At 43.2% G+C, this 25,245-nt stretch overlaps 1 protein-coding gene across 3 annotated transcripts; it reads left to right on the forward strand.

The window, feature by feature from the left end:
• Positions 1-104: 104 nt before the first annotated feature.
• elp1 (elongator acetyltransferase complex subunit 1) lies at positions 105-17,881 on the forward strand. 3 transcript variants are annotated; one of them, XM_080008315.1, is made up of 36 exons: positions 105-215; positions 1,557-1,751; positions 1,842-1,994; positions 2,935-3,016; positions 3,352-3,432; positions 4,631-4,716; positions 5,482-5,672; positions 5,973-6,096; positions 6,268-6,361; positions 6,457-6,687; positions 6,838-7,008; positions 7,231-7,309; positions 7,761-7,922; positions 8,496-8,602; positions 8,712-8,815; positions 9,353-9,406; positions 9,565-9,670; positions 10,251-10,366; positions 10,497-10,570; positions 10,656-10,734; positions 10,857-10,936; positions 11,090-11,227; positions 11,405-11,490; positions 11,660-11,811; positions 12,124-12,247; positions 12,461-12,558; positions 12,784-12,985; positions 14,082-14,143; positions 14,371-14,433; positions 14,566-14,626; positions 15,440-15,553; positions 15,822-15,921; positions 16,061-16,188; positions 16,626-16,777; positions 17,113-17,188; positions 17,758-17,881. In XM_080008315.1, the coding sequence occupies exons 2-36, from the start codon at positions 1,602-1,604 to the stop codon at positions 17,823-17,825; spliced, it is 3,948 nt and encodes a 1,315-aa protein (XP_079864441.1). In that variant the 5' UTR covers positions 105-215; positions 1,557-1,601; the 3' UTR covers positions 17,826-17,881. The 3 variants fall into 3 exon arrangements, 1 of the variants encoding a protein (XP_079864441.1); XR_013844362.1 differs by lacking the exon at positions 17,758-17,881 and having other exon boundaries at positions 16,628-16,777; XR_013844363.1 differs by lacking the exons at positions 15,822-15,921; positions 16,061-16,188; positions 16,626-16,777; positions 17,113-17,188; positions 17,758-17,881 and having other exon boundaries at positions 14,283-14,433; positions 15,440-15,453.
• Positions 17,882-25,245: the final 7,364 nt, after the last annotated feature.

Consider the following 25,245-nt stretch of genomic DNA (forward strand, 5'->3'; position numbering starts at 1 on the left):
TCTCTCTGCCGAGCCTGCTGCGCTACCCTCCCGTCCAGCAGGGGGCGGTAACGCACCAAACGGCCGGTCTGGACTGCCGTCAGTGGGAGTTCAAAGGTCACACCTGGACGCTGTCTGCTGCCACGCGCGGTGTTGTTTTGCTGCGGTGTTCGCGCGGCGCCCGTGTCATCTACTACCAGGATTCATCGGGTTTGCGTCGCAGCGTTGATCCACCGGTAAGATACGTAAATTACGATCTCACTCACGTACATTCCCCGAGATGTTTGGCATGTTTGATGACAGGTTGAAATTAGAATAAACAAATCTAGAGGACTGTGTTGTGCTAGGTTGTACAGTAGGGTGGTATCGGGTATTAGGCATTTGGAAATGTGTGATGGTTAAAGGTACGTGGAGGAGCGTCATTTTGGTGATGAAGTTTTAAAGTATTGGCGTTTTCTCTCTTCATGACTACCGTTGAAGAACAGGAAGTTGCATATTTGCTTAGTAAATGATGTGTTGTATAATGATGGTATTCTAAAAGACAGACGGAGGGCGACGGAGAGACTGACAGGCAGACAGAGAGACTGACAGGCAGACAGAGAGACTGGCAGACAGACAGAGAGACAGACAGGCAGACAGAGAGACAGACTGACAGACAGACTGACTGACAGGCCGAGAGACTGACTGACAAGCAGAGAGACTGACTGACAGGCAGAGTGACTGACTGACAGGCAGAGTGACTGACTGACAGGCAGAGTGACTGACTGACAGGCAGAGTGACTGACTGACAGGCAGAGTGACTGACTGACAGGCAGAGTGACTGACTGACAGGCAGAGTGACTGACTGACAGGCAGAGTGACTGACTGACAGGCAGAGTGACTGACTGACAGGCAGAGTGACTGACTGACAGGCAGAGAGACTGACTGACAGGCCGAGAGACTGACTGACAGGCAGTCAGGCACCGCTCTGTCTGCCACATTTTTTATATCTTATTAAACCTTTTTACTGAGGGAGAGATACGGACAGACAGAGAGAGAGACAGAGAAATACCGACAGACAGAGACAGACATGCAGAGAGACAGACAGGTATGCAGAGAGACAGACATACGGAGAGACAGACAGACAGACAGACTATAAGTCAGTATGGCATCGCTCTTTGTCTGCAACTTTTTTTGTCGTTTATTAAACCTTTTCCTCAGAGAGAGAGAGACAGACGTACAGAGGGGCAGACAGACATACAGAGGGACAGTAAGGCACCGCTCTGTCTGCTACATTTTTTGTAGTTTTTAAACCTTTTTCCCTGGAGAGAGAGACAGACAGACATACTAAGAGACAGATAGACATACAGACAGACATACAGACAGACATGCAGAGAGACAGACAGACTGTAAGGGAATAATGCACCTCTCTCTGTCTGCCATATTTTTTGTTGTTTATTAAACCTTTTCCATTCGTTATTACCTCACCCTGAGAAAAAGCTTGTCAGATCCAGTTGTAATGATGTCCACATTAGCCAGCTTTTCAGCCATAGTAGGAACAGCCATAGTTTACATGTTTATTTCTTGATCTTTTCTAGCAATTTGGACCAGACAGCTGTTTTCGCCATCTCTCCAAGGGCGAAATGCGGAATCTGAAGTTACTGAAGAGCCTGCGGAACGCAGAGTTGCAGGGCCCGGGTGCTCCACGGTGCCTGGCAGTTCGCTCAGACACTGGCTCTGTACTACTCGCTTCCGAGTACTCTGTCACAGAGTTCGACCCACGAAGCGGCCAGGTAACTTGCAGAAAAATATCTGCCAACCTAAAATGAATTTGGCGGTCACGGCCTGATTACATTCTTCTTGCCCTGGCCGTTCGGCCGCAGGTCCTGAGTGAGGTGTCGCTGACGGCGGATGGTTTCCTCCCTGAGGATGGCAGCGGCACCGTCGTCGGTATCCAGGAGTTGGCTGAACAGGAGTCTGTGTGCATTGCTACAGCCAGCGGGGACGTGATCCTCTGTAACCTCATCACAAACCAGGTCGGCGGCAGACAAAACAACATCTGGACAGTCGAGTCCACTGTTGTGTTGCTGGGAGGCCAATTGCCTCGTGAGATTATTGTTTATCAATGGCTGTGCAGTAAATCAATAGCATTCTTTATCAACCTGTATGCAATTTCGTATAAGGAGTCTGAATTAATGTTGATGAGAAAATATGGCTTTTCTCAAATATGACTCAAAATTTCCATTGAGTTTTGAATTACAAGAGGGGTTTTATTTGAAAGGCAAGAGTTTTAGTCTCCTGACATTTTACCAATAGATTTAAGTTACTATGAGATTAAATATGATAAACCCAGTTGGATTCTTTAACGTGGAAATTTCAAATCCATGATTATCATTCTGATTCCAGTTATGATCATATCTTTCGTATGCTTATCGTTGTAATAAAATAATTCAGTAAGAAATTATTTTTACAGTTGCATATAGAAAACTGTTTTAGAGAACAGTTGCATATAAAAAAATCATATTCAAACCCATATACAACGACCATTTCTTCTTTAAATTTTTTTTACTTTAACTTTTCTTAAACTGACTTTAAATCATGCTGTGGAACCTGGTATTCTGTAACTTTGTAACTTAAATAGGGTGTGTGTGTGTGTGTGTGTGTGTGTGTGTGTGTGTGTGTGTGTGTGTGTGTGTGTGTGTGTGTGTGTGTGTGTGTGTGTGTGTGTTTTTGTAGTTTACAATCTGATTATAATACTAAAACTGTGTGTGTGTGTGTGTATATATATATATATACGCATACAGTATACACACACAGTATACACACACACATACATCTATATACACAACACACACACACACACACACACATCATAGATTTATTTTTATATATACATATAAATAATAATATCAAACTAATCTTAATAAACATGGTTTATTAGTTTGATGGAATCTCTGTAATGTGTGTTTCCCTTAGCTGGAGTGTGTTGGCAGCGTGGACACTGGTCTGACCTCTATGAGCTGGAGTCCCGATGAGGAACTGGTTACACTCACCACTGGTGCGTATAAAACCCCCTGGAACCTTGATACTATGACTCAAAACCGTCTTACTGCTGCTCACAATCTAACTGTGTTTATGGATTGGTGGATGATGGATAGGATAGCATTTTTTGTTTCTGACTGTCTGTGTTACTCTATGGTCTGTGTGCATGTGAGAGAGGACATGGCAGCTCATTCTCGTGCAACTGACTTTTAATTAGGGTGAATTAGATGTCATGATGAGAATGAAAGTGGTCAGGCTTTAGATTAGGTTTTTGTTGGATTCATTCTTTTATCCAGTGGATCAATAATGATGTGATCTTCTGTCTCCAACTCTGCCTTGTCTTCTATGCAGGTCAGGAGACTATCATCATGATGACCAAAGACTTTGAACCAATCACGGAGGTTGGAATCCATCAGAATGACTTTGGAGAAGGTAGGGGGGAAATCACGGACATGGTGTTTAACTAATAGTGTAGCTCATTTAGGGTTTGTAGGTTCCATTTTCTGTGTAGCGGACAACATATTGGAATTGCTGCTGCTCCATTAATGCTTTTAGTATCCATTGTGGCTGGCAGACAAAAATGAATCTACTTGAGTGAATTGCACTGATATAAAAATGTTTGGTCCAAGTGTGAGTTCTGAGTACTCACTCTACTAAACGAAACAGAGTGATACAGAAACTGACATTTTTAGTTACAGTAATAGCAATATTGTTTATTTTGAGGAGTTGATTATAATTTTTCAGTCACTGTTAGTTATTTTTCATACAAAATCAGATATAACACAAAACTTGAATTAAGTTCCAGTAAAATGTAACCTGCAACTCTCATTGTTCACACTCATTGTTATGTCTGTGTTTTTTTTATTTTAAACGTACAATATGTAACCTTTCCGCATTCAAGTTTCTAAAATAACGACTAGATCTATTTTATATATATTTTGTTGAGTTGTGTACTTACATTATCCCAAATGTTTCCAACAATTTTCAAACCCAGGGAAATACGTAATTTTAATAAAGGTAATGGTCAGTTTCATTAGGATGCCTGTCAATGGTGTAATGTCCCCTTTACCTCCTCTACTTGCTATAAGCTCCGGGGCAACACTGGGAGCACTGGATGATACGTCAGAGAGCGAGCAGGGGACTCCACGAAGTAGCCAATGTTAGCCAGCCACTGTATTCTACTATTGTTTGTATTGCTCTATTACTCTACTAACTATTGTTTAATGGAGCACCATTATTCGTTGCCGTTTGCCGCGCGTTCTGACAATGGAGTGAGACACGTCAGATCGATTTTCATCGGCAGTCGTGCAACGAAGACGACAACTGCCATGATCCCCCGCTGCTTCACAACATCATCAAACTCTATCTTTTGTTATTGTTTTTTATTGAGAGACCCCTCGCGGCGGAAGTTACATATTGTACCTTTAAAACTGGAACTCATTTCAACTACACCATGTTGCCCGGGTATTGGGTTAAGATATCAGAGTCATTTATGGTATGTGTGTTGTACATTTCCATAGCCTGTTTGCTTTAATGCAGTCTGCTTATCTGAGTCATATGCATTAGAAATGAGACAGAGTGCTCTGTTTTCATGGGTGCTGCAGTGCGTTTATGTTCCACTGTGTTGTAGGGAAGTTCATCACTGTGGGCTGGGGCAAGAAGGAGACCCAGTTCCACGGGTCTGAGGGGAAACAGGCGGCTCAGAGGAAGAGTCTGGTCCGTATTCAGCTTGGGCCACAGCCGAGTGTCTTTGCTCTCTGCCTCCTCATCTTTCTATCTCTCGTCTCTTGGTCTCGTATTCTTTCCTGCTTTCCTCATTATTTCCCGTCGTTTGTGTCTCTTTGTCTCTCAATCTGTTGCTTTCGGTCAGTCAATGATTTTCTTGGACTTCATTCTTTATGGCCTGTTTTTCCCCCAAACTCTTTTTTGTATTCTTTCCTCTTAGTGATCCACAATGGTGTTGATGAATCATAGATTGGGACGATAGCTCTGTTATTGTTTAGCGTTTTTCAACGGTATTGTATCGTCAAGAAACATAGAAATATCATATTTTTTTATTTATTTAGCGAATGCAAAGTCCCTAAGCCAAGCAGTTGCCTCCATATTGTAATGAACAATTATGAAGTGTACATTAATGATTAAAATATATGATCTAGAATTGATCGTGGCAAAGATTCTAAGACATTTGAGGCAATTTCCTTAGCTCGGTCAACTAAATCTCTATTTTACATATAAAATAGCTTATAATAGACTATAATTCACTTAACTCATTGATGTCTTTAACATTGCATTTTGAACTTAGAAGTAGAGATCATGAAATTTCCTTTGATTATGTTAATTCTTTGATATTGCCCCGCACTAATGGCACATTATTGACTCATTGTGTTGCATTGCTCTGTCTTCTTCAGTCCCACACTCACATTTATTTTCCTTCATTTGTTATGATTTAATTGGGTTCTAATGGGACGTCTGAACCTGCAGGAGGTGCAGCAAGCTGTACCCTGGGACGACCGCAGGCCTCGGGTGTCATGGCGAGGGGACGGTCAACTGTTTGCCGTCAGCGCCATCTGTCCTGAAACGGGGGCCCGGAGGGTCCGGGTGTGGAACCGGGAGGGGGTTCTGCAGGCCACCAGCGAGACTGTCAACGGCCTTGAACAGGCACTCTGTTGGAAGTAAGAACCACTTTGTTCGGTTTTAATACAGGCTGCCCGCAGGTCATAAAATAGTCTTAAATTTGTGTCTATGAGGTCTGTCATTTGCGAAGACGGTAATTGTGCGGGTTGACTTGCAGGCTCACAATGGCCGACTGTAAAGTAATGTAAAAAAACGATGCACTGGCTATTTCCTCGTTAATTGTATAGATTCTACGGGAATTCTCACTTGGTCTCCGCTGCATGAATAAGGACTAACATTCTTTTCATGATTGATTTCTGTCGCGATTCTTTTAACAAGAAATCCCGTCTGCTCATCAGGCCGTCAGGGAGCTTGATAGCGTGCACGCAGCGGCATCCCAACAAACACAGTGTGGTGTTTATGGAGAGGAATGGTCTTCTGCACGGAGACTTCACACTGCCCTTCAGCAGAGACCAGACCAAGGTACCGTATGTGGTCCACACTGCCATTATTCCTAAACATGTAATCGATAAATGGCTAATTCAGAAAATAAAAATAAAATGATAATCGAATTTTACTAGAAATAAAGGGCACCGTGTTATCCTGAAATATTACTTTGTGGTCGGATGTTCAATTTCAGTTTGTGTTTTTAAGGTGAAGGAACTGTTGTGGAACAGTGACTCTACAGTCCTGGCTGTGTGGCTGGAGGACATGACCCCTGGAGTGGACGGCCATGTCAACACCTACTGTAAAACTGTCCACACTGCGCAGTCTTTTTCATTTAATCATAATAAGTTAAAACAAAAATGGCTGTTGACCCCTCTCCTCCACCTCTCTATGCAGTCCAGCTGTGGACAGTGGGGAACTACCACTGGTACCTGAAGCAGAGCCTGCACTTTGGCTCAGAACCTCTGAGAGCTCCAGCCTGCGTCCTCTGGGACCCAGAGCGCCCCCTACGGCTCCGTATGGTGACGCGCGGCTGGGCCATCCTCACCTACGACTGGGGCTGGACCACGGAGTGCAGCCTTGGCCTGGATGCCACTGATAATGCCAACGTGGCTGTGATTGATGGAGGTGAGAGCCAATTGGACCACAGGAGATGTGTGTGTGTGGAGCTATAATAATAATAATAATAATAATAATAACAACAACAATAATGACAATGATGAGATGAAAGACAAAATAAAAATCAAAGTAGCGCTATGTGAATGTGTTTGTGTTCAGATAAGGTCCTGGTGACGACTTTCCGTCAGTCTGTGGTCCCTCCGCCCATGTGTTCCTATGACCTCCATCTGACCTCTCCGATCAACCTGGTGACATTTCTCTGCCAGTCCCAGAGGACCAATCACCTGGCAGCGTTGACGGCAGACGGACGCATCTCAGTCTACGGCCACAGTGAGTTCAGACACAGTTTCAGTTCTTTTGTGGGGGGGATCTGTACTTTTAACTTACCATTTTGACACCATCTGTTGTGGTCTGTATTTATTTATTTATTTTTTAAATTTGTAGTGTTTGCATTTGTGCTGTGTTTTTTTTCCTCTTGGCTGCAAATCAAGTTTCCCATTTGAGACAGTAAAGTTAGGTTGTATAATTGTCATGGAGGTGTCTCTCCTGCAGATAGTGGAGCACAGTCTTCTGAAACACAAGGAGGATTCAGAATAACATCGCCTCCCCTGGTTCAACAGAAGACATACAGGTCAGAAAGAATCCCACCGAACGTGCGTGCGTGCGTGCATGCGTGCGTGCGTGCGTGTGTGTGTGTGTGTGTGTGTGTGTGTGTGTGTGTGTGTGTGTCCTTCTTCTATTGTACTAACCTCTACTATACAACTACTGTATACTTGTCTCTACTGTTCTAGATTAGACTATACAGCTTTTGTATAGCCACGGTTGTATCATTTCTACTTTTCTCAAGATAGTTCCATAGCTTTCTGTCTGTTATTGGACCAGTTATTGTTCTCTTCGTCTGAATTGAGCCCTGGTTTTCCCAATAAAATGGAGAAACCTTTTTGAAAAATAGTTGTTAGTGTTTCCTCAAATAGTTATCAATGAGTATGCCGACTGGGTGTTATTGGCTCTGTATTAAGTTCGCTCATTAAGCGTCAAGCCTGCTGACGTTGCTGTGTTGTTCTCTTCCATCCTCCTTACAGTGTTGTGGGTGTTCAAGAGGAACCTCTGGCCCTGAGGCAGCTGCTCTGGCTGAGAGAGGATGTCTTCCTGGGGCTGGGCCCTGGGCTGCTGCCTACGTCCTCCACGCTCCACTTCCTTAACCACACCCCTCAACCTGACGCCCCACACACACTAAGTGTCAGGTTAGCCAGGCTGCATTATGGCAGCTTGAAAGCTGTGTGCGTGCTTTTGTAATATTTGTATGTAAATCGTAAATACTTTAGTGAATTTGAATGAATTATGTTATTGATTAAATGATGGATTCAATAATTAAATATATGGATTAAATAAAGCAATAATGAAAGCAATTACTGAAAATAATGAATCAAAATATCTGCTTTTCAAAAGCAGTGATCTCCACTATTATTGTAACTGAAAATGTCAGAAGAACAGAATACCAATACAAATGTATTGGTATTCTGTATCTTCAAATATCGAAGAGCGAGCACTCGGTAATTATACTTGGTCTGAAAAACATTTTGTGCCTTACTTCTTCGGGTATATTATACTTATTTATATTTATGCCAACTTATACCATTTTTGAGATTGGTTAAATAGTGTACATCCTCTATGATCCGGCTATCATCCAGATTGACTCAAATCATGTTTCTGTAAACTTGAGCCCTGTTGGATATGTTGATGGTTACGCCGCAGTCAGCCATATTGGATCCATCCATTATAAGGCCAAAGTCCAACCTACCCATTCTTCTCCCCAGGTCCCAGGTGGAAGTAGATGGTGCTGTCATCAGCATGGTTTACAGCTCCCACACCAGCACTGTGGCCCTGCAGCTCGAGGACGGACAGACCAGGAAGCTGATCTGGGGTCGGCAACCTTATTGCGTTGCTTCATTTCTAGAGAATGTCTTGAGTTAAATGAGGGCCGGGGGTTGTGTCCTCTGTACGGGTCTGCCTAAAATTGTTGGTTTGTTTAGATTCTCCTGAGCCGTCGGTGGTGGACTGGCTGGATTCTAAAGGCTGTAGGATGAACTTCCCTGTCCCCTGTGTGCAGATGGCCGTGTGCAGTATCAGCAGAGAGGTGGGAGGACATTTACTACATGTCATTTATCAAATATGAAAAAACAAACTCAGTGTTCACTATACAATTTCAATCTTTCCTTTTCAGTTTTTATTCTTACAGTCTTTTACCCTATTGGCACACTTGTGTGAAAAGACATGTTTAAACATCAATCCCTGTCACAGAGATATAAGTACAGTAGTCTTAGGTTTTGTCACCGGCAGAGTAGGTTTGCTGGAAGAACTCTACCGAGAATCCACGGCATGATTGTGAGTGCTGGAAATCTCTCCTCGCCGCGGTGGGTTTTGAAAACATTTTTTTTGACATAAATGATCCCCTGTTACGCGTTTCCATCGGAGCCGAGAAGTGAGAGTGCTTTACCAGTGAGAACAGTTAGAGCGCCAAAACAAGTAGAATAAATCTTACGCTGTCTCCGAGCAGCATGGGGCTACATCCAACGCTTCCCTCGTGCTTTAGTTTAGCGCTCCAATTTTAAAGGTAGTAACATCCCCTTTAGGGGAGCCTGAGGTTTATGTCTCATGTTTTGAATCTCTGCAGGAGCTTCTGCTGGGGCTGACTGACAGATCTCACCTCTACGCCGGAGACACCGAGGTACTGGATGGATAGCGTTGTATAAAGCAGCATGAAACCGTTTTCTCACAGCAGTCGGTTCAGCGGTCTGGATGTTGTGTTTTGCTTGTTTTTTATGTTTATTTTATCGATGATAACTGTAGCACACTGTTACAATATGATCTGTGCTCCTCCCTCAGCTGGCTTCTAATGTCTCCTCCTTTGTGGTCTATGATGACTTCCTCCTGCTCACCACGCACTCGCACACCTGCCGCTGCCTCCAGCTGAGCGCGCTCACAGTCAAAGGTGACACACACACACACACACACACACACACACACACACACACACACACACACACACACACACACACACGGTATGCAGGTATGCAGTATTCCCTGTACCTCTGGAGGAAGCTTCCTCTTGATAGTCATTTGACTTCATCTACGTTTTCATTAATAAACCATGACATGCAGTGGACATTTAGGCATCTCAACCAGAGCAGGAGACTGTTTGGTATGTAGAGTTTCTCTACTCCTGGCGGGACCTGCTCTTGCGAAAGGATCATGTTAAATAGAGGACTTCGGTAATCAGTTTGAGCCCTGAAAGACGTGACTTTGGTGTTAAATATTTGCCGAGGGGCCTCTGGAGTCACAAAGTTTTGTGGGTTGTTTGAGAATTATTTGTTAATTCAAAACTCAGAATTTGAGAGAAATAACGACTTTAAGTAATTTGCTGAAGAATGACTTTCAACGTCTTCAGATGGAAAAAAACCCCCCACGAATATCTACAGATACTGTTTTTTATCCATGACTTATTTTCTCCTGTTGCTTTGGTCCCGAGTGCTGTGGCTCCATTAAGTGAGTTTGACCTTTGATCCTCTCAGCACTGCGCGAGGCCTTGGGGTCGGACGGAAGTGAGAACGACGAGACGGTGCGCAGGGTGGAACGAGGCTCCAGGATCGTGACGGTGGTTCCCCAGGATACCCGGCTCATCCTGCAGGTATGTGTGCACGCACGGTAGCGGCCGTCTCGCCTCTCGATCGGTTCCCGTTGGAACACTTTGAGGGATGTCGCCTCGCTCAAAAGCACTTCCAGGCCGCTCCATGACTGTTGTCTGTTTGCATCTTCAGATGCCTCGCGGCAACTTGGAGACCATCCACCATCGAGCACTGGTGCTGGCCCAGATCAGGAAGCAGCTTGACAGGTGGGTGTACTGAAGTCCATCTGACGTAGCCACGTATCGCCGTTGCTCTAATCGCCTGACGAATGTGTTTTCTCTTCCTTCTCAGTCTGAAATTCAGGGAGGCGTTTCAGTGCATGAGGAAGCTGAGGATTAACATGAACCTCATTTACGACCACAGCCCCAAGGTAGGCCGACCGCCAAACACATAAAAACCTTCTCCGAAAAAGGAAATTGAAAGAAGTATTCCGTTCAAGGGTGACGAAAAAAAAGCGGCCGTGAGTTTTCAGCTACCGCTGTCCCGCTGTAGGTGTTCCTGGAGAATGTTGAAACCTTCATCACACAGCTAGACTCCATCAACAACATCAACCTCTTCCTCACTGAGCTCAGGTGACGGCAACCACAGCCATTTGCACGTTTCCATTCAACCTTATTTAAGGTGGATTATGAATGATCTTGTTTTAGCATAATTCTAACAACGCTAACTGTATAAAATTCTAATTCTAATAGCTCTCGTTATAACTGCATTTTTAATCCCAACAGAGAAGAGGACACCACCACGACCATGTACCCCAACGCCCTGCACAGCCCCGTTCAGTCTCCCAAAGGGAGCGTGGAGAAGAAGGTGGATATTGTGTGCGACGCCTTAAGGAAATCCATGGAATCCTTGGATGCACACAAGTGGGTGAAATTTGATCTCACATGTGGTCGGACAACCGTGAAATCTCAGGACACTCCTGTCTGTGTATATGATGTGCCTTGGGGACGAGGGACGTAACGGAAAAAGATGGAGGCCATTTGTAAATCTTTGCAGGAATTGGGGAAAAATAAAAATGACTCATTACGCGTCCCCTCCAGGTACTGTCTGTCCGTCTTGACGACACACGTGAAGAAAAGCGTTCCTGAATTAGAGATCGCCCTGCAGAAGGTGCACGAGCTTCGAGGTAAAACTTACCAACAGGATCTTTGGATCCATAGCAAGGACTTATTTGGTATTTAATTGTTTAGCTCTCATTACATGTACGGACGCACTGCAGCAAATACCGTGTCCCTGATTTTGGTTCAGTTATGTTTAGTTTATTGGCAGCAAGTTAACCATCTGTTCTTGTCCAGTTCACCCCACCCAGGATGCTGCTGGAGCCGTCGGCACAGAGCAGGCCCTGAATTACCTTCTCTTCCTGGTGAACGTCAACGAGCTGTATGAGCACTCGCTGGGAACTTACGACTTCGACCTCGTCCTCATGGTGGCTGAGAAGTCCCAAAAGGTAGCGGAGGCGGCGGTGACGTCACAGCGTTCGACTCTGTGGCCGTTGTGCTGCTCGTCAGCTCACCGAGCAAACTGAAAGGAAATGATTTCGATTACATTTCAAATCATTTCAACTCGAATACGACAAGAAAAAGTATTCTTGATTTTTCTTTTTTTTTTCTTTTTCAAGATCACATAAAATTGAGTAAATATTTGAAGAAACCAATTAAAGAACAAAGAAAAGTGAAGAATCCTTTTTAATGAAGGAGACAGATTTGAACTTTGGTTTAATCCAGAATGTGTTCCATTTTTTTTTTTCTGATCTATGAAGGACCCCAAAGAGTACCTTCCCTTCTTAAACAAGCTGAAGACGCTGGAGACCAACTATCAGCGCTACACCATTGACAAACACCTCAAGAGATACAAAAAGGCCCTGCACCACATCAGCAAGTGCGGTGAGTCCTCTTCATCAGCTTAATTTCGAGGCAAAATGTGACTTTGCTGTCCAAGTGATGTCTCACGTGTTTCAATATAGCTTGATTGGGGAATTTGCTTAGTCAATTAAGTCATTATTGTTTGTTAACGTGGTTAAAAAAAAAACAAAAAAATTAAAATGAATTGTCGTGTCCCTACTGTGATGACCTCTGATGCCTCGCCGTCTTTTTCAGGAGAGGAACATTTCTCAGAGGCTTTAAGCCTGGTGAAGGAACAGAAGCTCTACAGTGAAGCCATGGGCCTCTACCTGCCAGTCAGCCCTCAGTACAAAGTATACAGTACACCTCTTTACACTCGCTTTCAAGAAACCAAAGACCTCCTTCAAACCATGTTCCACAGAGCATTGATTTTTATCCCCCAAAGTAGCCAAAATGTTGGTCACATTACCTTTTTTTATTCTGGCTCCACAAGTCTGTCCTACCTTTATCAATATCACTGCTGTGACCTTTAACCTTTGACACCCCCCACCCCCCCCACCCCCCCCCACCCCCCCCAGGCCCTGAGCTGTGCCTACGCCGACTACCTGGTGGAGCAGCAGCGGGCGGAGGAGGCCGGCTTGTTGCTATGGCGATGTGGCGAGCCACGCCGCGCCCTGCAGGCCTTCGTCAGCAGCAGCAGCTGGAGGGAGGCTCTGTGTGTAGCTCAGCAGGTTCCCCTGCCTCCCGACCAGCTCGCTCTGTTGGCCCGAGACATGGCAGGTAGCCGCTCATTCTTTTAACTAGTGACGTAGCCAACTAGCCGGCTGGATTGCAATCGATCAGTTTGCTCCTCGTGCTAGGTTCACACCTCCGGCGACGGGGCTGCAGCGTGAAGCCGAGCAGCTCTTGTCTCGTCGCCGTACGGTCACACCGCCGGCGACGGGGCTTCTGTGCCCCTGGCGCTCATGGGCTTGTCGGCTCAAAATGGACTGGCTGTTGTGGGTGCGCCAAACATTTCAAACCTCTCTCCTTTTCCATATTTAGTATACATTATATGGATAGATGGGGCCGTCTTCACTTATTTTTTATTAAAATGGTGTAGTTTGTTTTCTTGGCAAAAGAAATAAACTCTTGAAAATAGTTACGTATATAGACTTGCCATCCGTCCCTTAAAATAAAGAATAAAATAACGTGTTCCTTATTTTATCAATAGCTTAAGTGCCGTTTTTCATTAAAAAAATAATATAATAGGAACGACACAGCGGTCCGAGCGTCCATATCCCAAGGACCAGCGCAATTGAGAGCGTATCTTTCCTCTTATTGGCTGTTGCTCTATGCACATTTGCATGAAGTTGAAACCTGCTGAACTTTCCTGGTCGTCGTGAAGCCGTCAGCTCGTCGCCGGTCGCCACTCCGCCCCCCTTGCTGCCGGATGATGCCGCGCTCCGTTTGAAATGCACTGCAGCTCGTCGCACTGCAGCCCGTCGCGCTGTAGCCCCCCGTCGCCTGCTGTGTGACCGTACCATTACTAAGGTAGCCAGCCAATCAGGGGGAATCACTTAGTCAGTTATCTAGCCATCTTCTTATTCAATTATTCACTTCACTTGCAAGTTGGTCTGGGCCATACTGACAAATACCTGACAAATAATGTTTTTGTTTTTTGTTTTTTTTGTTTGTTTTTTTAAGAATGCCTCGATATTGATAATTTGATAATTTTGAGGATGACTATTTGGTGCGTTCATAACATTTGAACACTATTTGAGATATTTGAAAAATCACCATTAGTGATGTGGATTTGTGGACACGTCTGAATGATTTTTCACAATCACCTTTCACGAGAGTAGAGCCTCTGACCTAATCTGTCCCTCTGTTAAAGTGAAGCTCATTGAGCAGCGGCGGTTCTCCGAAGGCGCTCTGCTGCTGGACCAGTACGCCAAGGTAGAGTACACCTGAACCTGGATCAGCCTGGGCACTGAAATATGTTTGAAAAGAGTTGAATCGTTTTCCTTGTACAACTTCTGTGGCACTTCTTTGTTCTTTATTTTTATTTTATTTTTTTTTTTTTTTCCATTATCAGCTTAGCAAATATTTTAAAATATGAACGTCACATGACGAGTTTGAGGGAGGTGCAGGCGGGTGGTGCTGAAGATTTGCTCTCGTTTTAGGACTGCGAGGAAGCCATCTCGGCCCTCATCGCAGGTGCAGTCTGGGAGGAGGCGCTACGATTGGTCAGTTGGTCACAACGCTCGAACTACACGGAGTATGATTTGCTGAAATTGTTTTGATCGCTTTCTGTAATGTTTCATAAGTCTTCGCTCTAAATCTGACAAATGGCGATTTATTTTTTCTGTGAACTCCAGGCTTATACGTACGACAGACAGGATATCATTGAGACGGACCTCAAACCGGCGCTGTTGGAAGGTAAGGAAATCTTTTTGACACCATCTATTTGAAGAGGAATTTAACCACCAGAGGGAGTTATAGTGTTACTAATGACTGATTTCTAAAGTTCTAGTTCCTAACATTCTTGACTGGTGTTTAAGTTTGAGTAGAGCTGGGTATCGTCATAAAAATTGCCAAAGCATTAGCTTGCATACATACCGATTTGTAAAGTGCGGTTTTGGAAGACGGTTTTCTTTTGTTATGCCGGAAATACTGAGTTAAAGGTCATATACTCCTGTAAAGCATATATTTTAATAAAAATGTAAACTAAAGGAGGAAATTTCACGGACTTTTACCGATGCGAGTTTATTTTATGTTGCATATTCCATAAACAAGGGCAATTCAAAGTGCTTTAATTAAGGCATGAAATACATAGTATGAAAGCAGAAATAGAAAATGAAAGGCTAAAAACAGATACAAACATTGTGCAATTTAAAAAAAAAAAAAAAAAAAAAAAAAAAAAAAAAAAGCTGAGACACTCCAACACATCCCCGGGTTTCTTAAAAGGGGTTTGTATATCAAAGTTGTTATTATTATTAATACCATAATAGTTTCACTCCTGGGCTCGAGGGTTGAGCCCCAATCTGTTCCAAGGGCTGTGCTGTAGTTGGCTCAACATCTCAAAACGGGGGGAAAGGATTTGAATGGTCCCTGGTCCCTACGAAGAACAGTCAAGGATCATGGAAGGTTCTCGGTGGCTCGTTAACTTCTGGAGCGCAGAGTTTCCAGCGGTGATTTTATTTTATTTTATTTTTATTTTTTTTTTTTTTCCCGAAATTTTGCTCGTCTCAGCGTTTAGTACCCAGAGCGTCTTCCTGGAGAACCAGAGAGCCATGTTCATCCGCCATAAAAGCCGCCTGGCGGTCGTACGAGAGCTGAAGCAGAAGGCCAGACTGGACATGCTGGGTAAAAAAAAAACAAAACTCTGCTCTATCATTTAGCCCTGTAGTAGAGAACAACAAAAGGCTTCTTACATTACTGCTTCACCTCTTTTTATCAGCATTTTCAGCAAGTGTGAAGAAAATTGACTAAGAAAATATGGGTGTGTGTGTGTGTGTGTGTGTGTGTGTGTGTGTGTGTGTGTGTGTGTGTGTGTGTGTGTGTGTGTGTGTGTGTGTCTGTGTGTCTGTGTGTCTGTGTGTGTGTGTGTGTGTGTGTCCTGTTCCTCCATCAGATGAGGACGGTCCAGATTGTCCGGACGTGGAGCTCTACTCTGAGGCCAGCAGCGTGATGACCAACTCTAAATACTCTCACAGTAACTCCCGGATCTCCTCGTACGTCTCACACACAGACACCGACACATTATAGTATTATACTGTATAGTATTATAGATGACCTGATGGTTGCTTCTTTTCTGTTTCCCTGCTTCTAAATGTTATTTACCTCTCCCTCTCACTTCCTCCCTCCCTACAGGAGGTCGTCTAAGAACCGTCGGAAGGCCGAGCGTAAGAAGTTCAGTCTGAAGGAAGGGAGCCCCCTTGAGGACATGGCCCTGCTCCACACCCTGGCGGATATCGTCACGACGACGGACAAGATGAGGGGTGCGGCACTCGTCCTCACGCTACCTTTTCACCCCTGACTTTTAGTATAGAGTGAAGTGTGTGTGTGTGTGTGTGTATCACATTTTGCGCTAGGATTTTTAAGTGCGGACCAACATGTCCCGAAAGATAACAGTTTGTTAGACAAGTGATAAAAATACCGTCCATATTTAATTTCAATGCTTGCAATGATAGACACGTGCATTTAATGATATACAACAACCCATGTTAGAGTGTGATTCCTATATTTTGGGAGGCCCATTTGGAAATATGATTATAGCTAAGCCTTTCAAAAACAGATTAATCAAGTCTACACAGTGTGTGGGTGACATGCAGAGGGTTTTTGTAATGATAACAATAAATGACTTTCAGCTCATTTAAAGTTGATCTTTGAACATTTTGGGTTCTAGTCTATATAATTGAGTGTTGTTGTCCTCCAGAGGAGGTTCACAGCCTGCTCAAGGCCTTGGTGCTGTTCCAGTATGACGGACAAGCCCAGAAGCTGCAGCTGGCCTATGAGGCGGCACTGCAGATGATCGAGGCGGCTCTTCCGGAGTTGTGGCAGGAGGGCGTGCCGCAGAGCCAAGCCCCGGTGAGAGACAGTGCTCCAAATGCTACCGCTGCCTGGTGACTCCAAGGGGAAATCGATATAGTTCACTGCACGGGGAATGAGGCATTGGAGGCAAAAAAAAAATTATTTCTGAATAATTTGTAGTAGTCAATAAAGTATTACTTTTTAAAAGTATTATTATTTTTTTTCGCATTATTATTATTATTATTATTATTATTATTAATAATTATTATTATTATTATAAATATGTTTTATTGTTATTATTATTATTATTATTTATATTTGAACACATGATGCAGGAAATAGTCTATAATAAAAATGTGGATTTAACCCCTTGTTTTGCTCTTGGTCTGCAGGTCACTGGTCCCAACTCCACCGCCAACAGCATCATGGCTTCCTTTCAGCAGCAGAGGCCCACAGCTGCACCACAAGGTCAGCAGCATGTTTAGTGTTCAAAGGTCCTACTCTATCCAGGTCTCCAGATGAAAGCTTTTGGCAATAATTCATTCCAGGTTAGTTGCCAAATTTGAACCGCCAACCTCAGCGTAGACTGATACCGAGTGACATTTACGCCACTAGCTAATGTTGGGCCCTCGCTATTTCAACCATTGTACCATTGGCCCAAATTCTTGTCTGGAGCCCTGCCAAGCCTAACTGCCAAAATAAATGACATCGGTTCACCACTCCGTCCTCTTTACTTCACTGTAGTATCAAGTAGTCCAGACCTCATAGCTGCCGTTCTGTTCATCAAAGGTTTTCCTGCAAGGTATCAGTTTTCTACAGAATATAGAATTTTTTTTACATGGTATGTAATACTGACTTGGGATCCCTGAAGGTTGATTCTCTGCCAAGGTGATGGATTTAAAAAATTTCAAAGGTAGATGGGGAGCCATTCTGACCAGTGGAAACTCTTAAGTTAACAGTACTCTCCTTTAGAGACCGGCTTCTCCTTTTACTGTTCAGATCCGTGTGGATTAATTCAACCAACCTCCTCTTTACAGATGCTGAGATGCTCACACCCCCAAAGATGAGAAACAATGTCAAATGGAAGCTTTCTGTTCTTAAGTAGATGTTATTTTATTTTTTTGCCTTTTTATAAACTGTAAAAATAAAAATAATTTCTGTATTAATAAAGGTTAATGTGTATAATTTTGTAATTACTGTAACAACATTGTGGGATTTTCTGATTAAAAGGGAATTAAAATTAACAAGTTAAAAAAAACCTGTTTTTACAAATTGGTATTGCTTGCCTGTGAAAACTGTTTCAGGAAAAATAAATGGTACCTGCAGGTCTTGCGGATACATTCAGTGGACTGATCAGAAAGATATTTTCTCTCAAATGTTATAGAGTGTAATTTCCCTGAAAATGAATTCACAAAGCACAAATACCTCTAAGTTGTACTTCAGCACAGCTTGAGTAGATGTTCTCAATTACTTTCCAGCTCTGAGGGACAATGTTACCCCTGCAGGAACACACAGTCCTCTCTGACGGCGCTTGCTTTTAGACACAAGGTGACGCTCTAACTCCATGTCCACCCGCAATAGGAGCCTTTAAGGGAGCGATTATTTTATACATGCTTTCTCCAAAAATATATCTGTTTTATTTATTTTATAAATATAAATAAAATATGTAAATGAAATGAATGTATGTCCTATGTTAAATTAATACTAAAAGATCTATACAAAGTCACAAAGAATCGATACGAGGACATCAAAACGTAGGTTCGGTTAAAATCTGAGTTATTTTTATTATTATTATTATTATTATTATTGTTGTTATTATTTTCACATGTAATGTACCAGATCTAATTAACCTGTAGAATATTACAAAATCATAAATTATTATGACAACACCCATGCAATTTGTTTCGTAAATTGTAATCAGGATCTGCACAAGCACTCACCTGCAGATAAAAGGGACTGGGACACTTCTTTATTATACAAGACTCTTCAAGTGCTTTTTCTCTCCTCACTTCGAATACATGTAAGTAATTTTATGCTTTTACTCCAGCAGAAATGTCAATGTGGTACTTCTTACTCGAGTCTTTTTCTATTTTTACACGTGTGTTGTAGCATTTGGTGTCCACTAGGGGGCGACAATGACCGCACGTTAAATGAGGCTAGACTTGAGGAGTTGAAAGTCTGCTTACAATTTATTTTATTTATTTATTATTTATTGTAATTATCATAGTAAAATAGTAATTATTTCAGAGTAATGATATGGTAAAAATAGACGGAGCTTATAATATTCAATACTTACAGTAATTTGTTGATTAAATCGATCAGTTTAAAGCTAACCTGAACTGTATTGTTTCAAAGAGGGTTTGCGGACTTTTGAGGATTGCAAACTTTTAAAATTTGGTCAAAATATTGATGCTAAAAATATATAAATACGATGAATTAAAAACGCTGGATTTTATTTGTCGCCTTTGTTTCTTATTGCGTGTGTGACAGTCACAAAGGGAGAAATGGGCTTTCCTGGTTGCTATAACGTTCAAGGAAATAAAGGCTCCCTGATATCCAACCATATAAATGGCGGCTCAAAGGTCATCTTGTTGTATGTGATGTTATCTGTTTCACGCTGTCTGCGAACACATGGTGGGGATTATGTATGCAGGACGTCTGCAGGTATCACATCTAAATTGCACAGATTTGAACAAGAATTAAGACTGATGTTTGGACAAGTCGTCAATTTTATTCAATAAAGTATTGCAGGTTATGAACGAGATGAGTCAATGAACTGCCATTAGAACAGTTTCCTGGAGGTGAGATAGCAAGCTCAGTGATAAGGAACTGGAATTAATGTAACCTGTACTTTTTTTTTTTTTTTTTACACAAAACTTCATGTAAGTGAAAGTGATTTGTTTGGATTTCTCGCTACAGGTAAGTATAAAGTGAGTTCATCGACAACAGGTAAGTGTAGCAGGTACGTATTAGGTTCAGTGTTGGCTTGTGTTGACTGTAATGCAGAACAACTTGAGATTTTGACAAAGACAAATGAGGTCGGACAAAATGTTTATGTTGAAGTTGAAGGCGTGCTGTGTTAAAATGTAAGACATTTTGGTGACTTTTAGAGGTCCAAATATTTAAGATGTTGTGGGATTGGCGAAGGAGCTGCAGACTACCCATGGTGTATTGAAGATTTGTTTTTGTATGCTCGCTCACAGAGGATCGTGTCGTATCGTGTCGTGTCGTGTTGTTTCGTGTCGTGTTGGATCGTGTCGTGTAGGGTGGTGTCATGTTGTGTCGGATCGTATAGTGTCTGATCGTGTTGTCGTATCCAGTTGTGTTGGATCCTGTTGTGTCGTGTCCTGTTGTGGCGAATTGTGTCAGGTGTGGCTGCTCAACCACACCCTCCCCACACCACATACCCCCAACCACAAATTGAGGACAGGGTGAATACCTGACCAAAGTCTCCACCCCCAACCAAGCAGAGAGCAGAAAAAAAACCCCGCCTAAAATACAGACTCTGACACGGGGTTCCCATATCTTAGACAAACAGTCGTCCAAAAAGTATTAACTGGTCCCCTTCCAGAGGACCTGGTTCCCCGGAACACCACGGTCGACCGGCTTCCTTCCCCCAGAGCGACGATGCATTCTCTCCTCCTCTCTTCTGGAGCGTGGGGCCCCGAGCTGCTGTGTTGGCTGGTGAAGGCGTGGCCGTCTTGGCTGTTGCGGGGCCTGCTTGGAGGGGTGGCCTGGCTGCTGGGCTGCTGGATGGTCCTGGCTTCTCCCCCCCCGTCCTCCGCTAGACACCCTGGGTGCTGCTGCTGCTGCTGCCAGTCGGTAGAGGGTTTGTGCTGGAGCCGCCCGTTGAACCGCTGGTGGCTCCGGGGCGTCTTCAAACGGCCCTTATATGTCCCTTCCCTGTGCCGGAGAGTCCCTGTAGAGGGGACCAGTGTGGCAGTTTCGCCTACCACACGCCACCCAAGTGGCGTTTCAGGGCCCTCTGGCACAGAGGCACAGAAGATGGGGGTGGTAAACACCAGTTTTCTTGTTGAAAGTGGGCTAGCTGGAATTAGCCCAGAAGCAGATAGAACATATCTCCTATCCTGAGTGTGTGTGGGGATAGGGGTTTTACCTGTTGCTCGTTACACCAACCAACGAGCAACAGGTATGCAGCCACCCTGACCCAATCACCTAGATACAGGTCAAGTGTGGCTGCTCAACCACATCATCCCCACAACCACAGTCATGTCGCGTAGGATCGTGTCGTGTTGGATCTTGTCGTGTTGTGTCGGATCGTATACTATCTAATCGTGTTGTATCGTGTCGTGTTGGATTGTGTCGTGTTGGATCGTGTCGCGTGGGATCATATGGTGTCGTGTCAGATCATATGGTGTCGTGTGGGACCGTCACATGTTGTGTCGCATCGTGTCGTGCAGAATCGTGTTGGATCTTCTCGTGTCGTGTCGGATCTTGTCGTATAGGATCATATCGTGTCGTGTGGGATCATGTCATGTTGTGTAAGATTGTGTCGGCTCAAGTGGTGTGGGATTGTGCCGGCTGTTGGATCGCGTCACGGAGGATCGTATTGTTTTGGATCAGATCGTGTTGTGTCGTGTCATGCAGGATCGTGTCGTGCAGGATCGTGTCGTGCTGTGTCGGATCGTGTCATGTGGGATCGTGTCGGCTCATGTAGTGTCGGATCGTGTCGTGTCGGGTCGGGTCGGATCGGATCAGGTCGTGTTGGATACTGTCTGGTCGGATCCTCTTGGATCCTGTCGTGTTGGATCGTCCTGATCAGCTTCTCCCAGTGGCAGCTTCAGGTTCCTCACCATTTCACTTCCACTTCCACAAGTTCCCTTCTCCTTAACGTCAGTGATACAGAATGAATTAAATGGTGTGGGGTTTTTTTGTCAATAAAATGAAACACTTGACACGTCTCCCGTAAAGATGGGATGCGATCTACTCATTCTTGTGAGGAGAATCATGCACTGTTTCTGGCTCTGTGAAACAGCTTTCCAGTCCTACTTTGCTGCTCTATAGGGTCACGTTAACATTCTTTGACACCTCATATTCAGATGCGGGAATGGTTTGGATTTATCGATTGTTGCTATTGGTTTGAGTGGTTGTACCTTGTATTGATGTTGCACTGACTCAGAGTCAAGGTGGAATCTCAGGAGTGACAGAAAGATGGCTTTAAAACAACCTTAATTATTACGAAAGCACATTTGTTAATATGATACCTCTACCAAGCCCGTGGACGCAGGGGAGGAAATTAAGATTTACTGCCAAAGATCCCGACAACGACAACATTTTTATATGAACATAAACCTTATTACAATATCAAAGGACCCAACAAAACTGTCAAAAAACAAACATGGTTGCTGAGGAATCGGAACTCAAACTGAGAATTGTTTTAGTTGGAGCGTTGAGTGAGGTCATCTGCTGCTGCCGCCAAGCTGTCATTGAGCAAGGCACTTGACTCTCAGTTGCACCAAGGGAAGCTGCCCATTGCCCAATAGTGAAACACAAGGTGTGTATGTGTGTGTGTGCGTGCATGCGTGCATGCGTGCGTGCGTGTGCGCAAGTTTACGGCAGTCTGATATGTCGCTGCCCAGCAGTGGTGGAACAAGTACTCAGACCTTTTACTTCAGTAAAAGTACAAACAACCCAAAAAGTATCAGATTTTCATTTCTGTACTTGCAGTTAAATGTAAGTGTGTAATGTAAGTATTTGTCATGTCTAGTAGTGCTCTGATATACTCTCCTGATTACAATTTACAAAAGATATTATTGGTGGTGTCGTTCATATATACAAATCCGAACTCATATTATTTTTTAAACTAAAGTAGTGTGACTAATATATACGTGACTCAAATATACTTTAGTACAGTAACAAAGTACTTGTATCACAATGCTGCCCAGGCTGCTATCAAAGCAACAGAATCATCTGAATCAGTTTTACTGCTGGAGTCATTCAGGACTCTTGACAGTTATATTTCCAAGTTCTAATTTTAAATTTCCTATACAAACTATTTTATTTTTATATTTATGTATGTGTGTGTGTACGTGTACACACATATATATATATATATATATATATATATATATATATATATATATATATATATATATATATATATATATATTATTTTTTATTTTTTTTTATTTTTATTTTTTATTTGAAAACCACAATTAAAAAAAAAACAACCCAAAACATATTCATCTCAAAGGGTAAAATCATGATTCTGGATTAGTATTTAAGCTATTGGTATTCACACCTTCCATAAATCATCTGATGCCCCTCCAGGGGTGTCCCGGACCCCGAGTTGGGGACCCCCGCTTCGGCCCAGATGCAGCAGGGTGAGGCCCCCCCTGATAGCTCCCAGCGGGCAGATTCCACACAACACACAACGTTTTGTGAATGTGGCGCTATCATTTAAATTGCTAATTATGATGGGATCGAAACAAATAAATAAAACATGACCTTATAGGCTTTTTATTTCACACTGTAAAAACATTGGGGCAGCCGTAAATCCGCCCGTCCTTATGACCGGAGCGCTGCTTTCTGCACAACCTCTGCTCGCTGCCTCCTGGTTTCTCCTCTGTCCTGCAGATCACAGGCTCGATCGCTCACTCTCTCTCTCTCTCTCTCTCGCTCTCTCTCTTTCTCTTAGATTCATCAATTATCTTCAATCAGACTTTCATTATTGATGCAGTATTTTATTTTTTTTCAATCTTAAGATTTTCTCTCATGAAACAGCTACATGTATTTATGGACCACCAAGGTTGTCCCCCGTCCCCCCCCACTGTGATTCTGAAAACTGAAAGCAGCGTCCAACACATGATCGCGGCCTTTTGAAATACTTAACTTGTAACTTGATGACCATTGTTAGAATTTAGCTGAAAGGCCAGAGGTCAGAGGTCACACCCACAGCATCGTTACGATGAATGAAATATTCCTGAGTATTATCACAGATGAATATTTCATGAGTGGGAGGATTTTGTCATAATTCATTTTCTTCATCTTTTACTGCTAATTATTTTACTGCTTTTATTACTCTACACTCAACCACGTGTGTGTGTGTGTGTGTGTGTGTGTGTGTGTGTGTGTGTGTGTGTGTGTGTGTATTAGATTTGAGTTCCTTGTATTAAATGCTGTAAGATGTGAATTATAGGCATCTGCCTTTATCTACTAAGTCTTTAAAAGTTGAACAATTCCTCCTCTCCACTTTCCGACCTGGGCAAGAATAATGACTTCCTTTTCTAGTTTATTTTGATTTCTAATTCAAGGAATACTTTTATTTTCTTTTATAGTTTTGTTTATTCACAGGAAAAAAGACAGAGGTTGGGAAACATTCCTCATGTTACAGGAAGGAATCAAACAAAAAGAAAAATCCGGTCCGGTCCACTGGCCGCAGGTTTCTACGGCAGAGATCGTTTTTGTCACATTCCATGAAATCTACGACCCCCCTGGGTGCCCAGACCCTCAGGTTGAGAACCAGAGTGCAGAAAGGCTTCATGTTCATTTAGTCGCGTGAGTTTTAAGAGGACCTGCTTTAGTATGTGTCAGCGCGTGTGTGTGTGTGTGTGTGTGTGTGTGTGTGTGTGTCAGTGTCGGTGTGCGTGTGTGTGTGCGCGCGCATATCTGCGTGGTCTTCAGCCTGTTTGTCCACCTCAGTGTGCCTTTCAACATGTAAATGTGTGTGTGTGTGTGTGTGTGCGTGTGCGTGTGCGTGGCTGATTTGAAGCATGTGAGCCCTCGGAGCGTCTCAGTAAAAAGAACATTAGCGCTGAGCTTCAGTTTCACGGCTCCACGGCTGAGACGAGTGGATCTTTTCCACTCGGCCAAAGCGAAGATTTAGTCTAAACGCTGTGTTTAGTGTTTGCTAAAGGCCAAATAAACCCCCAATTACCCAGCAAGCACCAGGTGAGCAGGAGGTAAAGGGTGCAGGACTTGACTTTTCCACTCGATTTTCTACGGCTGCATTTTAAAATCTGGTCAGCAGGCTGGAGTAGTAAATGTTTTGTGTGTGTGTGTGTGTGTGTGTGTGTTTTCTTTGTTTAAATGTATTTTTCGCTGTCAATCCGGTTCTTTTAGGCAATGAAGGATACACACGCAAAGCATGTTCAGTGGGACTGGGATTAGAAGACACAATTTTTATCCCGGGAGCTGAATGTTCCTCTGTTTTTTTTTTAAGAGATGTCTACACGCTGTGTAGATGAAATATAGAAATATTTTAAATATAACATAATCCACTGATTTAGATGTACATTTTTTTCCCTCATGATAAAGCCTCTCCACTTATAGAACATGTTCAACGTATCTGTGTCTCACAGTAATTAATTAGGAAAATTGTTTATCAGGGAAAAAAGGAAAATCGATAGTTCAGCACTGTTCAACAATTTAAAATGTGTTTAACCACTTTCATATTTATTATTTTAGATGAGCATAAAGTTCCAGGAAACGCAGTAAAAAAGGGATTTTATCCAGGTTTATTAATCCGTCCATGTCTTTACTTAAAAACATCTTAAAACAACACA

This window comes from Zeus faber (genome assembly GCF_960531495.2).
Source record: "Zeus faber genome assembly, chromosome: 10".
NCBI classification, from domain to species: Eukaryota; Metazoa; Chordata; class Actinopteri; order Zeiformes; family Zeidae; genus Zeus; species Zeus faber.

Coding starts and splice junctions, on each gene's coding strand:
- elp1 (XM_080008315.1), top strand. CDS start 1,602: ATGCGGAATCTGAAGTTACTGAAGAGCCTGCGGAACGCAGAGTTGCAG. Junction 1,752..1,841: donor TCGACCCACGAAGCGGCCAG/GTAACTTGCAGA, acceptor GTTCGGCCGCAG/GTCCTGAGTGAGGTGTCGCT. Junction 11,812..12,123: donor TGGCTGAGAAGTCCCAAAAG/GTAGCGGAGGCG, acceptor TGATCTATGAAG/GACCCCAAAGAGTACCTTCC.